The sequence below is a fragment of the Humulus lupulus genome, chromosome 5 (assembly GCF_963169125.1).
Source record: "Humulus lupulus chromosome 5, drHumLupu1.1, whole genome shotgun sequence".
In the NCBI taxonomy this organism is placed as follows: Eukaryota; Viridiplantae; Streptophyta; class Magnoliopsida; order Rosales; family Cannabaceae; genus Humulus; species Humulus lupulus.
Genome location: NC_084797.1, coordinates 181,985,736 through 182,003,792, shown reverse-complemented (window position 1 = coordinate 182,003,792; position 18,057 = coordinate 181,985,736). Strand labels below are relative to the sequence as shown.

General features: G+C 36.4%; 1 protein-coding gene and 1 long non-coding RNA gene across 2 annotated transcripts; both read left to right on the top strand.

Annotated features, from left to right (window-relative positions):
* Positions 1-862: 862 nt before the first annotated feature.
* Positions 863-2,028, top strand: LOC133833867 (uncharacterized). The gene is made up of 3 exons (XR_009893183.1): positions 863-1,137; positions 1,433-1,497; positions 1,624-2,028. It is a non-coding gene; the product is annotated as an uncharacterized LOC133833867 (long non-coding RNA).
* Positions 2,029-6,004: 3,976 nt separating this feature from the next.
* On the top strand, positions 6,005-6,818 carry LOC133833866 (acetyl-CoA acetyltransferase 1-like). The gene is made up of 2 exons (XM_062263479.1): positions 6,005-6,472; positions 6,548-6,818. Exons 1-2 carry the CDS (start codon positions 6,365-6,367, stop codon positions 6,668-6,670), a joined length of 231 nt encoding a protein of 76 aa, XP_062119463.1. The 5' UTR covers positions 6,005-6,364; the 3' UTR covers positions 6,671-6,818.
* Positions 6,819-18,057: the final 11,239 nt, after the last annotated feature.

Here is an 18,057-nt window from a genome sequence, read left to right as displayed (position 1 = left end):
TTTGGGAAGGACTGTTTTGGATTTGGTTGCTTGTGGATGTTCATCCAGCTCTTCATTCTACACCTATATATCTAATTAACTCGTAAGAAGCACGTCACTGTGTATAAGATATTTTAGGCAACTTGTGATTATTTTTGTTGTTCTTTAATAAATTTTGATAGCAGAGATGAATTTCCTTTGTTGCAACAATTTTGTAGAGGACTAGCTACAAGGTATCTGTTATGCTTTTCTTCTACTCGAATCTTTTTATTTTTCCACTTGTTTCTTGAGTTGAGTGAGACTTTCATGCTCATGGTATTACTGTTACAGCAGAGGGTTTTTCAAAAGAGAAGGAAGGACAAAAGGTCATGAGGTAATAGTTTCCTGTTTCTTTTTTGAGTTTCAAAACCTTCTTGTTTCATTTTTTAATTGGGTCTTGGTTTTTGTGAACCTAAAAGTTCATCATATTCACACACACACACACACATATATATATATATACATTTAGGCACATATGTGTATATATATATTGTAAAGAGCACACATTGATTACTTATTACATTTGAAAATCATTTTTTTATCTAAGTTCTTGATTTGCTAGTTCAATTAGGTAGGTATTTGGTTATTTGATTCTAAAGAGTTTAAAGATATTTTGTTTGTTGATCTAGTCAGGGATTGGAGTTTTCTGATGTAATTTTCTTTAGTGTGATGTATATTTTTAGACATTTTGTATCTTTCTATCTTTTATACAAGTGTTTAAAATCTTAAAAAATATTCAATTGCAAAGGAACATATTTAAACTTTCTTGATTTATGTTGTTACTATGGGCATTTACCTTCATGTTGCTTAAAGTTTTTGTGATGGTCCAGTCTATAATAGGAAGGAAGCCTTACTCTTTGCTCCCATCTCCCTTTTCTAATATTTGTTACGAGGAAATAGTGTAACATAAACTATGGGGTTTTGTAGTTTGGTTTGTTGTTTTTTTTTTCAAGGAATTTTGTCCTTTACTTTACTCACTTGTCCTATGATTATTTGTACAACAATTTTTATTTTCTTTTTTGCTGTTGCAAGCAGGTTCTGATATGTAGATTGATTGATAGGCCTTTGCGTCCAACAATGCTGAAAGGCTTCTACCATGAAACTCAGATACTTTCTTGGGTGCGTTAGCATTTACTTTTAGTAATTGCAACAAATATAGGCACACAACATGTATTATTACGAGTACTTAGTTTAATACAAAGAAAGAAAAAAGGGAAAAGATTACACAAACAAACTAGGTATTAAATCTTTAAGAAAAGCCTCATGGCTGGCTACATCCTGTTGTTCTATGCTTTTTATGTGTTGATAATTGAGTAACACTTTTATTTTCTGAATAGGTCAGTACGTTAGAGCTGTCTTTCTACATTTATGCTTCATACTTCCTAGAAATTTCATGATCTTCCTATGCATGCAGGTTCTGAGTTATGATGGTTTGCACTCTCAAGATGCTTTGGCAATCACAGCTGCAGGAATAGCAGTGTAATTTTTTTTTCATCTTTTTTTTTATTTTTTATTTTTTAATTATCATGTACTGCCACTTCGATATCACATTTAGAATTTGATAGACTAGCATATTTTTTTAGCCTGATTATATAAATTCCACAGTGCTTTATCGGAAGTGCCAAATGCAAAGACTATTGTTGGAGTTCGAAGTTGGACTTGTTGCTAGCAGGCACAGATGATGCAATACTAATGATCAAGGTAGACTCGTACTGCAGATTAGCTTGTTCTAACTCATTGCATTTCTTTTTAGCAGGACACTTATCAACTATTTTAATCTCTTCATAAATTGATTGTATTGATTTTATATGTTGTGATGGATTATCATCTAGTAGTAGGGTTTTTTTTCCTACATAGTAGTTTGTTGGGGATTTGGTTTTTAGAATTTTTTTGATTTGTTCATACTGTAAGTTTTACACTCAAGCTTGCAACACCATGATTTGTATGCTGCTTTAAGGTCATGAATATTAACTTGCTACTATTGAGATCAAAAATAAAAATTGAGGTTAATTTGTGATTAGAATATCATTATCTTTCTTTTCCTTTCACATTTTATGTGCATATTTTGTAGACAATAGGTCACTTGAGACATATGTGATGGTCTTAGATATGGGATTTGATGTATGTGCCTAAACTTGATTGATACTTATTATGAAGAGAGTGGGTATAATAGTATACTATATAATTGCAGACATATATGATGGTCTCAAACATCAATGGTGTACTTTGTTGTTGGCTTTGCAATGTTTAACGTTATATATTGACTTTGATTTGATGAAATGGAATGCTGTGTCTGCAAAATTCCTATTCAAGTTTATCTCATTGAGAGTTTCTTCACTATAGTACTTTATCAAGCTTAATTGTGTTTTTCTTTTTGGTTTTATATATTTTGACAGCTTTTTTTTTTAGATTTACCTGTTTGTAATTGTGATTACTTCATTGAATTTGACTTGATACAACAGTGTTAGTCTTTTATTTATTGAATCCTTATGACACTCTTAGACAACTTGAAGGCGAAGGTGCTTGCCTGCTTTGATTTTTGTCACTTCTATGCTTTGTTTGCTGATTCAAATTTGTAGTGTTCTAGTTGTTTTTTTTATCATTTGTCATTCTACCTGAGAAAATTATGTCATTATCTTTTTAAACTATTTGTTAGTGTCGAAGTTGCTTTGCTTTATCAGAATACTGAATGACAAGACCTTTTTAATCATAAGTTCTATTTTCTTTTGGATGGTGATTGATTTGTGAAGAATAAGAAGTCTTTGGTTGTTGTTTAGTCAACTTTTTGAGTTTATAAGATCTTTGGTCTTGGCATAAAATCTTCACCAAGGCTTTATGCCTAGGGAGAAATTACTTAAAGTTTCATAACTGGCCAATAGAAATGGAGAAAGGAGAAAAAAGGCATTTGATTGTGACTCGTTGGTCCCTAGCAGCAATATTTGGCCATCATCTCATATATCTATTGTTTGCAAAATTTCAGGCTAATTGTTTGAAATATTTGTAACGACCCAAATTCACTAATAAGGCTTAAGGGCCTTGATTAGGGTGCCAGGAGGGCATTAATGGAATAATTGTGATTTAATGAGTAATTATATGTTTAATAATGTTTATATGATAATTGATTATATTATGTGGTAATATGATATGAAATAAATATGTGATATATGTGAGAACCACGTTATTATGTGGACAGGTTCGCTGAGCACGACTCAAGACGATTCTAGGGTCAGATAGTGGGAAAAGTCACAACGGGGTTTAAGATATGACTTTGGAGAAGTCGAGGATACTTTTAGATAGCGGGTAGCGATTTGGACTATCGGGTCATGAAAATAAATATATGGAGATATATTTGAGGTTAGGATGTCTAGGCGGGAATATTGGGGGATTTTACCATTTTGGCCTCGGGGACGGTTCTGGCACCCCGAGCCTCGGGATTAACTTAATATGTGAGATAGACCTTAGGAAGTCTTTAGAAAAACACAAACCGACTTAAACTTAGCCTCAGCTCTCTCTCACGCTTAAGGAAAACAAAGGGAAACAAAAAGGACACAGAAAACAGGGGAAACAAGTTGGGATTTCTGAGTTTGGTGGTGAGAATTTGGAGGTTTAGCTTAGGGAAAATCAAGGAACTGAAACAGGGATTAAGGTAAGCATCTAACTCTATTTTCTGTGGTTGAATTCTGAGTTCTAGCTGGGTTTTGGTTAAGTGCTGAAATAAGTATAGTTTTGGTGTTTTAAGGCAGAATTAAGGAGGACACTTGGGTACTTAGCTTGGCTATGGCTTGGTGAAGTGATTCAACAGCAAAGGTAAGTCTTAACTTCAGGTTTAGAGGTTTTAAATTGGGTTTGAGTGGCTGGTTTTAGTGTTTATGGCACTTGGATTTTAGAAATTGAAAGGAGGAGATTAGGGTGTGCTAGGCTGTGTTTTCTTGGGAATTATGTTGCTAAGATCTTGCTAAAGAAGTTGGGAATTAATTGGTTAGGAGTTGGGAAGTTTTGGGATGGTTTAAGGTGAGGTTTCAGACTTAGAAATGGTGTAAAATCTGGGTTCGAAGGGGAGGGTCGCGGCTCTGTTCTAGAGCGCTACGGCCCTAGCATGCAAGAGAGCCAAGAAGGCTCGGCAGAGGGAGGGCATCCCGGTGCCCAAGGCAAGGGCCACGGCGTGTGTGTGGTTCAGTGTGGGAGTAGGTTTTGTTTTGGGGAAGGGCCGCGGCTAGGCTTTGGGGGCCGCAGCCCTTGGTTGCACACATGAGTTTTTGTGGGTTTTAAGCACGGGAAAATTTTCTAGTGTGCTCGGGTTTGGTTTCACCACCGTGCTTGGTGGAATTTGGAATCTCGGGAGTTAGTTTTGTAACTGAAAACCTATATTGGAGTATTAATGGAACCCTATACTTTGGTTGTGGCTAGGTGATAAGGGCTTAGGCTCGGGAGCGGATCGTGCTTGAGGGGCGTTGCTCGTAATTCAATAATCGCACAGACTAAAGGTAAGAAAACTGCACCTGGTTGAGTATATGTGATGGGACTAAGGGCTCCCTAATGTAAATGCTTGAAAAGATGGTATTATGCCATGCAAGCCATTTAGTGAACCAACGGCCTAAGGGTGCCAAGGGTTTCACTAGCGCACAAGGCACGGCTCGGCCACTGGTAGCCGAGGACAGCTTATTATGCACTGAGCTCGGTTTAAGCGGGCCGGAGTCAGTGGGTTAAACAGAGGGTGCGGCCTAAGTCGTCGGCCCTGAACACTATGTGATATGAGTATTATATGTGATAGAATGTATCTTGAATTGGATTGTATATGCTGAATATCTGTTGAGGACTAACTGATGGGAATACATGCTTAATGAGTCATTTTTCTGTTATCATTGCTTGGGTTATTTATGATGTTTTCTTGCTGGGCCTTGGCTCACGGGTGCTACGTGGTGTAGGTAAAGGCAAGGGAAAATTAGATCAGCTCTTATTGGACAGCTCAGTGAGCAGAATGTACATAGCCAGGTGCTCGGCCGCCACGGTTGAGATCTAGGCAAGGACTTGGAACCTGAAGATTGTTTGTTTTGCCTTAGTATGGCTAGTGGATACACTTGTACTTTTGGGAGTCTGTAAACTTACTCTAATTTTGTTTTCATATGGGATCCCATGTTTACTACAGTTTAAATATATGAAATGAGTCTTTTGAGACCAAAACCTTTTTAACCTTAGCTTTTACATGTTTAGTGACACGTTTTCAAATTAATGACTTGATTAGCAAGTCCTGCACCTTTATAAGTACACAGTGTAACGGTCTTGGCTATCCAGGGTGTTACAATATTCTTTTGGGTTTGAAATTCAATGCTCATGCTATATAACGCTCTGTTCCAGACTTGAAGACTTACACGATTCTTGTGAATTCTCTCTAGGTATATGTTAGTTTAGCTAGGTAAATTCAATTTTCTTTTGTCTCTGAACTTTTACCTTATTTATAATCATTTGAAGATATTATAAACAACTCAATGTTTTGGAAATCTTCCTGACTGCATACCAGAACCAAATGAGAAGCTTGTGGAATTTAGAATAGGAGGGGGCTGCAATTCTTGTGATGGTATGTTCAACACTATTAACTGTTGATCTTAACTTGATCATATTTATTGCGATGCTTGTTTTCATAAACAGATAGATGTGTTCTGTTTATTGATAATTTTTTGCATTAGTGTTTTTGAATAAAGCTTATGAATAAAATTAAGCTAACACTAAAGTATCATTAAAGCCAAAAAAAAAAAAAAAATACTCAACACCCTTTATTCATATTAAGTGTTTTTTTTTTTATTATGTAATTTTCAAGCTCAATCCATCTTCAAAGTTGAACTATAGAGTTATATAAGTATATGTTATATATAGGCAAATAGATCACCAAATCATTTTTTGTCAAGACATATTTGCATTTGTACTACTGTTATCTTATATCTTGTTTTACCATCATCATATTCATGTGGGCTTATTATTAATTTAACATATTAAGATTTTTTTTCTCCATTACTTATTCTATACTTGTAGTTTAAATCTTAACACATTAAAGAAATTATCATTTAGCATTTATTTTGTAAAGTGACCTTGCAAGTGCTTCCCATGCTTATGAGTGATATAGCTTTTTTTTTTTAAAAGTATTGATATAGTTTCGTTTAGAGTAAGACTTATGTTATGATTATGTTCCCTTGTGCTTATTCTTAGTTTGCCACTAGTATGAGACTCTGTTCTTAGTTGGGTTCTTGTGACTCTACATTGCTTTGTTGGACTTTGGTTCTTCTTTTCCTAGCTAGTTTCATTTAATGTGTTAAGATATTATTGTCTGCCTTAATATGGTTTGGTTTTTATCATGAATAGTGATGGTGCAGCTGCATTAGTCCTAGTGAGTGGAGAGAAGGCAGTTCAACTTGGATTGCAAGTAATTGCAAAGATTAAGGGCTATGCTGATGCAGCTCAGGTACTCCAATGAATTGGCTTCCTAGTTCTATTTTACTGTTGCTGAAACATAGCTCAAAGAAGATTATCTTCGCAGGCACCTGAATTCTTTACAACTGTTCCAGCCCTTGTGATACCAAAAGCTATTTCAAATGCTGGTTTAGATGCTTCTCAGATTGATTACTATGAAATAAATGAAGCGTTTTCTGTAAGATTTTAGTACTTGTAATCCCTATACTGTGAGTTTGGAGAAAACTAGATAATTTCTTTCAAGTTGATTTACTCTTAAGTCTGAAATGTATGCTATTTTAAATGTGATCACTCTTCCATTTTCTGCAATTTGTATAGTCATTCATCTGTCCACAATGCATTTCAGCTTTGCTCCATTCTCTTCTTCATGCTACTGGCTTTTAATATTTATCATAATAGGCAACAGCTTCCTAAGGAACCCTTAAAATAAATCAATAAATGAGTAAGCAAGAGGAAATTATAATAAACTCTAGTGGAATCCTTGAGTTATTGATAAAGAAAGTCTAGTAAGTAATAACTCAGAGTAAGTAGATTCATATTGTTTTATGCATAAGTTTATGAAATATATGAATATTGCATCTAGTCTGGGATTTCTTTTTCTTCTGTTGTTATATGAATATGCCTGTTGTTATAGCCAGCCATGGGTAATGTTTCATGAGCAATTTTTTCTTCAAATAATGCATGTGTCATGTTGTTTATGGTATATCTTAGTTTCTTGTTAATTATTTAATTATTTAGGTTTCTTCCTCCAGTAATGGATGTGAGATTCTAACTAGTCTAGTATTGGTTATCTGAAAATCTCATCTTCTCAAGCTTCAGATTTTTTTTTAATTCATTTTGGTATCTCAGTAGTGATCACTGCAAGCATAACAGTTGTTATAAGTCCTTTCTTTCTTTCTCTCTCTCTCTCTGACCATTTCTAAATGTTGATGTTTGCCTGTGTTGCTCTTATAGATATATTTGTTATCTTGATACATTTCACAAGCCTTGTTTTAAGTTGCATGTTTTGTTGCTTCAGTCATTGTTTTGTATGGTAGTACATCTTGCTATACCTTGATGTTTTGTCAAGTTTTGGAGTTATTACAAATTTAATTTAAACTTTATATGCTTACAGGTGGAAACTAGCTTAAGTCTTGTGTTCTTAATAATAAAATGACTTTATTTTTACAATGTGCAGGTTTATTGAGATCATTTCTTTGGAGAAATTCTTGACAACATTTGTAGTTGAGGCCTTTAGAATGGAAGAATGTATTTCACTAATTTTTGTATACATTTCTTGTTTTGTATTTAGTGATAAAGGAATCTGAATTGGGCATAAATTATGTTGTAATATGATTTTTTAAGCCTAAACTAGTAGACTAAATATTGTAATTACATTTGAGTAATTAATAAAAATCTATTTATGTTACCTTATTTGGCTTCAACTTTCATATTTGTTTTCCTAGTTTTGTGTAAGTAAAAAAAGATTATGTTTCTCTAAGCTAATATAACACATGTGTTATACTAAAGTGTAGTATAACACAAATAATGTGTTATACTAATGTGTAGTATAACACAAAAAAAGTGTTATACTAAAGTGTAGTATAACACAAAAAAAGTGTTATACTAAATTGTAGTATAACACAAAAAAAGTGTTATCTAATCTACCATAAATAACATAATTCAACACTTATCTATATATTAAAATAACACAGAAATTGTGTTATCGTTGGCAGTACAATAACACATCTGTATAACACTGATAAAGTGTTATGTAAAGTACCCTGACCTACGATAACATAGTCGGTCTTAACACATCAGAAAGTGTTATCGTATGTTTTGATAACACATTTTCAGTGTTATTAAAAGCATTTTTTCTTATAGTGCAAGCTACTATGTATGTGGCATCCATGGTGGAGTCTACAATACTAGATTGTTTAATACTTATCCAAACTACAACAATTCCTCCAAGTGTGAAAACTGATCCAGATGTCGACTTTCGACTATCTTTGTTTGATTGAAAATTAAAATCTGTATATCCAGTGGGGTTCAAGTTGCCAACTGAATACACAAGCATGTAATCTCTAGTATGTCTAAGATTTTTGAATATACTATCATTTGTCCCTTGAACTTTGAATCTACTATCCCTAGTTGTTCTTTGGCTCTTTCTCTTTTCATAGAGAATGGATGCTTCACCATTTTTCCCTTTAGAATAGATTCACAAACATGTAGGCCACCCTAGGTGAGTTCTATCAAAGGCCCATCCTTTGTTAGTCATGGAATCCTATCATATCAAATATTACCAAAGCGAAGATTCCAAAGATATACCATTTCTAACGTTATTAACATTTTGTCGTTTAACGGTCCTAGATTTATCTATCTTATACAACTCATTTTTTAGAACATAGGGTTCATTTGGTTGAAAAAGGGATAGCATGTTTTCCATACATCCACTTAGTCATGAACCTATGTGTCCCAGTAGGCGAGTGTCACAAATATTCACTTAGTCAAATAGAGAAACATCTAAATTAATAAAATGTCCAAGACTTTTATTAACTACCTATCCATCCGATCAAATTAACGAAAACCCATGTGTCCCGATAGGCAAGAGTCACAAATATTTCTTACTTTATGAGTTTGACCCACAATTTTGATTATTACAAATTTAATTCCTATAGTCACCGTAGGGATGAGTCTTGTTGTACCCCAAAATAGGCATGGACTCAATCACTCAGCTAGGGATATAGCTGGTAGATAAACACGTGGAAATATCAAGCGAGTATAACATCTAGCTAGTGCTGATATGATCAGCTTGAGTTAGGACTTGACAACGTGACATGCAAGTAATCTCCAGATCGCCTTTTAGGACAATAATCTAGTTCGAGACAGTTAATCTCCAGATCGCCTTTAGGAGGGTTCGAACTTAACTTAAATATGAGTTCGTACATTCTTAAATCACCAGCTCGATGAAGATGTTGAGCTCGTTGAAACCTGATCATGACGCACAATGAAGCATCCCGAAAGACTTGGAGGTCTTTTATATGCTCATTAATGTCCAGGCTATATTATACATTTATTGCCCGAGATAACAAGAGTAATTTTCATAGGAAATCGTATCACTATGTAAATGGGAATTATCTTGATTGATTTGTTACCATATTTGTGCACATGATTACCCAAACCTGTCTAGGTAATTCTACTATAAATATCAGGGATAATGGACAGGAAAAAGGACTACTTTTTGTAAAATAGAAACTCAGCAAAAATTGTGAGAGAGTAATATTATTGTCTCATGGACTAGATGGATTTTAACCATTGAACCACGTAGAATTGTGTGTGTGAGAAGTTATTCTCATAGTTCATTACAGTTTCTAAATAAGCACTAATATCTTTCTTGTTGGATTTCTTAATCTACTGTTGGCGAAAAACCGCGTCAACGATTTGGTGCTTTCGTTGAGAGGTCATTAGTGCTTAATCCTTTACAAGTTTCATTCAACGTTCATCATGTTGGTTACTCGATCGATTCACGACTACTAAATGGAGCAGCCTGGTGGGAAAGAGGTGTATCATAGAGTCGTTCCCACTGAAAAGGGCCCAGACATTCAGCAACGTCTTGGAATACAACAGGTGGGCAAAGACGATGTTGGGAGTTCACCGTCACTCCCACCAAATCCTAATCCATGACATATAACATCCATCGAGATTGAGAATGCCCAACTAAGGTTCCATCTCGCTCGGGCTAACAGATAGAGGGAGGAGCTTCTGGCTTGGTTACCTCCTCTTGCGACTAATGCTAATGTTGGAAAGAGGCAAAGTGGGTCTCATAGGTTCCATAGGAATAACCGACCCAATCTTTGTCGTTCTGTTAGAACCGCAACTTCGAGCTATGTACCTTTAAAGTGAAATCAGCAGAATGCTTAGCCTACTAATCATCACAGGAACCATCATCCCCATGTTAGTCGATTTGTTAGAACTGCGACTCCCAACTCCGTGCCTTCTGCACAGTTTTCAAGGAATGTTCACAACAACCCAACAAAGTGATGTGGGTATCCAACTCGCAAGGATGATATGAGTTATACTCATCATGGAGGAGGTCTGTCTATCATACACAACAATGGGAATGTCCTACCTAACCAATCTTAAACATGGAGGGAAAAAAATCCATCAAATGCGTACAATAGGATGGGGCTGGTGAATAGCTCCCAGCCAAACTAGAGACAAAAGATCCAACCCTCGAGCGACTAGCCTTGATGGAGGAACAAATGAAGAAGCTCTTATCTAGAAAAGGAATTGATGATTGTGATTTTGATGAGGAGCTTGAACCTTCCACCCCAAACATTACAGCAACTCTGTATCCTATTGGCTTCAAGATGCCTACCATGCTTGCATTTTATGGAAACACAGATCCATCCAACCACCTCGGGATGTTCAATATGCTCATGATGGCCCACAATGTTGGGTTTGACATAAGATGTATTTTATTCCCCACAACTCTGACCGGACCTGCTAGACAGTGTTTCAAAAAGTACAAAAAAAATTTGATCAGCTTGTGGAAGAAGTTGTCTTCCAAGTTCAAGAGAGCATTCCGAGCTTCAAAGGAAACTCGCATACAAGCCGCCTCATTGGCCAACATAAAACAACAACCTGGTGAGTCCTTGAAAGCATATTTAAGTAGGTTCACCAATGTTGCAGAACGAGCTAGAGACATGGATGATAGCTCCAAGCTCATGGCAATGAGAATAGGAATCCTGGGAGGAGGCAATTTATGGCAGGAGCTCAAACGAAAAGGAGTTATAAGTGTAGATGAGTTCTTGGCCTGGGCTCAAGAATGGATAAACTTTGATGAGGCATGATATGTTGTCACAGTAACTAGCCAGGTCCCTATTCAGCTCCTTGGAGCGGTGACAGATGTTACAACTATGGCTCAACCAGTTACCCAAAATAACCAAGCAGGAAAAAATAAGAGGAAAGGGAATGGTGAGGGTGACCAGACTGGCACAAATAAGAACAAGCCCGGGGAAAAATTCAAGCCCATTTATGCCACCTACACTGACCTAATAGATACACAGGAACATATTTTCATGGCGAACTCTAATCACCTTTCGTGGAAGAAACCAGAGCCATTAAGGCATTAGAGGATGAAGATAGATCCCTCTAAGTTTTGATGATATCACAATGACATCAGCCATAACACTGATGATTGCTGCTCTCATTTGGGCTGGAGCGTTAGCCTAGTATGCCTTAAATCGAGTCACTCCAAATCAATCAATCGGGCTGAATTCTCATCCTACTCTGGAAACTCCGATAGGTCTGTCTAGTACTCAGATGGATTAGGAGAACCTAATTAATCCTCCTACAATAGTACGAGGAGATATAACTACTACCGTGGGAGGACCCCATTCGACGGGCATGAGTAATACACCATAAGAAGAGACCAGCTCTCTGCTTTAGCATGCCATGAAGGGAAAATCACAACCCGGGCAATAGGTAATGGTCATGGTCGAAGAAGGAGTGGAGTTCCGAGTAATGGAAGTTATCCATAGGACAAAAGAACCTCAAGAAGGAGATAATGAGGTCGCCCAACAGGGTGACATTGATCTGTGATTAGGCCAGGATAGATCTGAGCTCCAAGCTGTGGAGGAGCTCGAGGAAATCAGTATCAACCCAGAAACACCTTCAAGTGCTGTAAAAGTTGGAAAAAATCTAGGAGCTGAAAGGAAGGACCTGGTTGAATTCATAAGAAAGAACCTGGACATATTTGCCTGGTTAGACGAAGATATGGTGGGAATCAGTCCGAATGTAATAATGCATACTTTGAACTTAGACAAGAATGTTCTTGCAAAGTCCCAAAAATGAAGGATTTTTGGGAGAGTACGATCATAAGCTTTAGAAGAAGAAGTAGATTGCCTAGTTAAATGCAGATTTACAGGGAATCAAAATATTTGATCTAAGTTATTAACCCTGTTCTGGTCCTGAAGCCAAACGATAAGTTGAGAACTTGCATTGACTTCTCTGATCTCAACAAAGCCTGTCCTAAGCATTGTTTCTCATTACCTAGAATTGATCAGTTGGTAGACACCACAACTAGTCATGAGCTCATGTCTTTCATGGACACATATTCTGGATATAACTAGATCGCGATGAACCCTACTGACCAAGAGCATACCAACTTCATGACTGGGCATAACGTATATTGTTACAAAGTTCTGCCATTTTTGCTGAAGAATGCTGGTGCAACATACCAACGATTAGTCAACAAAATGTTCGTTAACTAGACCGAGAAAAACTTGGTGATGTATGTCGATGATATGCTCGTTAAATCAAAGACTGCCAGTAACCATGTGTCTGACCTGGAAGAGTGTTTCGGCGTACTTAGGAGGTATGACATGAAATTAAATCCTAAGAAGTGCACTTTCGGAGTATTATTGGGAAAGTTTCTAGGGTGTATAGTCAACACAAGGGGGATAGAGGCAAATCTAGAGAAAACTAGATCACTTTTAGAAATTCCTTCACCTAGGTCGCGTAAGGAGGTGCATAGTTTAACTAGAAAAGTGGCATCCATAAAATGCTTCGTTTCACGACCTGAAAGCTCACCTGGTTGAAACCCCCGTACTATCACAACCAACATTTGGAGAATGTTTGCTCCTGTATCTAGCTCTAATGGAAAATGTGGTCAGCGCTTTGTTAGTTCGAGAGAAGAATCGGGCACAGAAACCAGTGTGCTACGTAAGTAAAAGACTTCTCGAAGCTGAGTCCTGATATCCATTAATAGAAAAGCTTGTGTTCTGTCTTATTTTGGCTGTAAGAAAGCTCAGACCGTACTTTCAGTCTCACACCATCCACATCTTAATCGACCAACCTTTAAGGAAGGTCTTACAAAAGTGTGAAACATTGGGACGTCTACTAAAGTGGGCCATCGAACTCAACCAGTTCGAGATATTGTATGTGCCACACACAGCAATCAAGAGTCAAGCCCTCAGTGACTTCTTGGCTGAGTGCTCAGGTTTTCAGGACAAACCGACGAGAGAACTAGTTCAGGGGTTGTGGAAAATCTTCATTGATGGATCCTCTAACGAAAACGGATAGGATATGGGATAATTTTAATCTCACTTGAAGGGCATCGATTCCATACAGCTCTCAGGTTTCGATTCACAACCTCCAACAATGAAGTCGAGTACTAAGCCCTATTGGCATGAATAAGGGTGGCGAAAGTGCTAAAATCAAAGGCGATCCAATGTTATTGTGATTCCCACCTCGTGGTTAATTAAATATTGGCTCGTGGTATCAAGATGGAGGCTTACTTAACTAAGGTTATGAGTGAGTTGTCTGTATTCGAGTTCAACTCTGTTGAAAAAGTACCCCGCGAATAGAATTCCAATGGTGATGCTTTGGATCGACTTGCTACAAACAAAGAGGTGGACACACTTAACGTAGTTTCGGTGGAGTTCTTTGAAAAACTTAGCATAGTATCAGAATCGGTTGAGGTCGAAGTCATTGACATAAAACCAACCTGGATGACCTCCATAGTGGAGTACTTCAGAATAGGTAAGTGACCTAATGATCGAAAGGGTGCAAGAAAGTTGTTATATATCAATGAGGCAGCACAGATTATCTCCCCTGCAGTGTGCTCTGCCTGAGGAAGCACATACTATCTTGTAAGAAATGCACGAAGGCTTCTGTGGAGATCATGCTGGGGGGAAAAAACCTTGCTCTGAAGGTACTGAGACAAGGTTATTTTTGGCCTATACTGACGAAGGACTCGATATCGTATGTGCAAAAATGTGACAAAAGCCAACGCTTCGCCGTAACTTCCAGAGTAGCTTTTGGGGATTTATGCTCTAATTAAAACCCAATTTCATTGAAATCTCATTTTATTATCAATAAAAGAATAGAAATCATTGTTGACTTGGTCAATCACTTTGCTCACATGTTTTATTTTCATGATTACATGTTTAATATAAACTTCTATTAATTCCAGAGCATATAGCTAATCATATTCATAGTGACATAATCACAATGGAATATAAATATGATTATATGTTCAAAATAAGTTAGTCCTAAGATTAGTCAGTGCATAGGATTGACACTGACTTGCCAATCTACAATATAATCTACTTACACATCGTAGTGTTATGTTCTTTCTAGAACATTAGCAAAGTAGATAAGATCGGATGTATCTGTTACATTGGACTAGATCGATATTGACAATAGATAGAATAAGTAAACATACTGTTATTATCTATTCTAGTCATATGATATCGTTCACCATAGGTCAATTCAATCTCAATTATGAGTGGTTAGTATTCTAACTGATTGTATTATTTGAGTTCTTTGACTTGTTCGTTACCATCTTACCCTATCGACTAGTCCATACTTACATCTTGGGAACTTGATAGTATAATTGAGTGGGAGTGTTAATCATAGATATGAACATCTATAGTTGTTGATGAAGAATTAAAACAATGGTTTCCTTTTAGTTTGGTTCAAGGTGCCAAATGATAGAGATCTCATTTAATATTAGTTTACAGAAGTATCATTTATATGGAACTAAGTGTTTTAAGGATAAAATATAATGAGAGGTAAAACGGTATTTTAGTCCCATATCATTGTAGCCATTTATAGAGCATTTAGTGATAATTATGGTTGTATCAATGGATAATTAATAATGTATCTATATTTCTTATAGAGCGTTCTATGAGTTCAAGAGTGCAATTTCGAGTCTTTAGTGGAGTAACAAAGAATTAATGAGTTAGTAAATTTATTTGTTAAATTTGTGATAACTTATTAGAGATTGATTTCATAGGCCCATGGTCCCCACTGTACCTTGGATAAAATCACCTAGATAGTCTCGGTTCATTGATTTAATTATCAATTAGAATTATCAAAGTTGACCAATCAATTTTGGATAGTTTCAAAGAGTTATGCAATTTAGACAGAAAATAGATTTTATGGCAGATTTAATAATTAAGCCGAATTGGTGCCTAAATTAATAAATATGATTAAATTGAGGTTCAAATTATAAATAATTAATTTTATAAAGGATTTAAATAATTATTTAATTAATTACTCAATAAAAAATAATACAGGCCTTGGTTTTAAGTCCAACAGGCTTATAATTAAATGGGAAATTTCACGGGCCTAAAGCCCATGATAATTTCGACCTAATGGTTGATATTACCTATTATTTTATTGAATTTTTAATTAGATAAGTGACCTAATTGAGCCTATAAAAGGAATGCTAAGTGGGAGTTGAAAAAAACAATCAAAAGATCTCTCTACAACAAAAGTCCTTTTCTAAGTCTCTATATTCTCTTCTTCTCTCTGTATAGATCTCATGTGTTGATTCCAAGGATATTTGGAAGACTGTGAAGAAATTAGAAGATCGATTCAGTTTCTTGGTGATACCCTGCAACAGAAAGAATACATGAGTTAGAGAAACTGAATGAAGGACTTATTCATTCCACTGCACATAATGTAAGTGTTCTTATCATTATCTCTGTTTAAATTCAATTGTAGAAACATGTTCTAGGTTTTCTTATATTAATTTATTTAACATATGATTTACATGAAAATTAATAAGATCTTGTATAAGTTTTCCCAGTAGGAGCGGCCATTGAGTTAACCATGATCTAATCCCCTTGGCTGTTTGCAGTATGGGGGATTGACTTGATTGGTTCTTTGCCTGTAGGAAAAGGAGGAGTTCGTTATGCTATTGTCGCCATCTACTACTTCACGAAGTGGGTTGAGGTCGAGCCTCTAGCAACCGTAACCTCAAAGAGAGTCCTTGATTTCGTCGTAAAAACTATCATATGTCGATTTGGGCTCGTAAAGAAGATCCTGTCCGAAAACGGAACTCAGTTTGATAGTGATCTCTTCACAAACTTTTGTGAAAAATACGGCATAACCAAGAGTTTTTCGTAGGTAGCATACCTGCAGGCTAATTGGCAGGTCGAGGCTGTAAACAAAACCCTAAAGTCAAGCGTAAAGAAGCGGTTAGATGAAGCAAAGGGATTATGGCCAAAGAAACTCCCACAAGTATTCTGGGCCTATAGAACCTCACATCGCACCTCCACAGGACTTACCCTCTTTTCTTTAACCTTTGGAAGTGAGGCTATGCTCCCAATTAAGGCACTGGTGATGACCCATAGATAGAAAACCTTTGATCAAGATCAAAACCACGAGCTACTCAGTGCATACCTTGATTTGATCGAGAAAAAATGAGAAGCGTCACAATTGCAGCTCACCCATTATCAACAGAAAATCACTCATTACTTCAGCTCGAGGGTAACAGGACGCTGACTCGGCCTCAGTGATTTAGTTCTCAGGAGGGTGTTTTTGGCAAGTAAAGACCCTAAGGATTTTGTGTTAGCGTCAAAATTGGAAGGAACATACTAGATCATGGAGATCCTATGTGAAGGAACCTTTAAGCTAGCTCTGGTAAATGGAGAAATAGTTGCACGGACCTGGAATGCCCTACATAATAAAAAGTACTGTCAATGATTTAGTTTTCTTTAATGTTTCAGGTATTATTGTTCATGCAAGGCTTATCTATAAAAGTCACTTCAATTTAATAACAATTGGATTTTTACATAATCAATATTTCATCTTATTATTGCATGCTCATTTGGTAAAAGCAACCTAGAACATTTATAAGTTCTGGTCGCTTGGGGGGCTTAGAATTTGGAAAAATTTATTCTTCAATGACTTTTTAAAGGTTGAATTTTTATATATTTTCAAATACGAACTAAGTTGAGAAATTTCTAAGATAAAACAAAACCTAGAAGACAACTAGGAAACCATGGCTATAACTAGGTCCTAGACCTGATTCTTAACAGGTACAATGCTATTAAGCAAACTAAAACTCCTAGATGCGACTAAGTCCAAGGCCTAATTCCTAAAAGGTATAATGCAATTTAGAGGGCAAAATCTTGGATACAACCAAGATATCGACTAAGATACGTTAGTCTAGCCATAAAAAACCTATCTCGATCTAAAGATAACCCCTAAGATTTCAAGTGTACAAGAATTCAAGATTCACAAACACGAGAAATCAATAAATTAAGAGGAACAAAAGTGGATCACAAATTAACAAACATGTTTCAAAAGTATATAGTTATCTCGAGGAGGAAAAAACTTCGATCTGAGCCTAAAGGCGATTGTTTAAACCCCTAAGGACTTAGTTATATAAAAAATAAATAAAGAAAATGCATCATTGAGCTCTGTCAACTTGCTTAGAGGATGTAACCTCCCTGTCACCCCCGTCAGCAACACTGGATGCCTCGACGATCTTAGAGGGTTCTTGTGAGAATCAAATATTGAACTTGGCAAGACAAGGCGCCCAAGACCCTAGACGCGTGAAGGTGAAATCCCCATCCAGGTTGAAAGCCTAGCACTGGTAGAACATCTCCTCCAGGGAATACATCGACTCTGCAATCTCCAAATTCACCCTCTCGGCCTCCTCATTGGATTTGTTCTAGACCTCTTCAAACTTCTGTTTAAGGGAATCATTCTCATCCCGCAGCTGGTCCAATCATTGACTCACTTCCATGACCTGGTCCTTAGTAATCCGCTTGCTCTCCTGCTCAGTAGCCAAGGCAT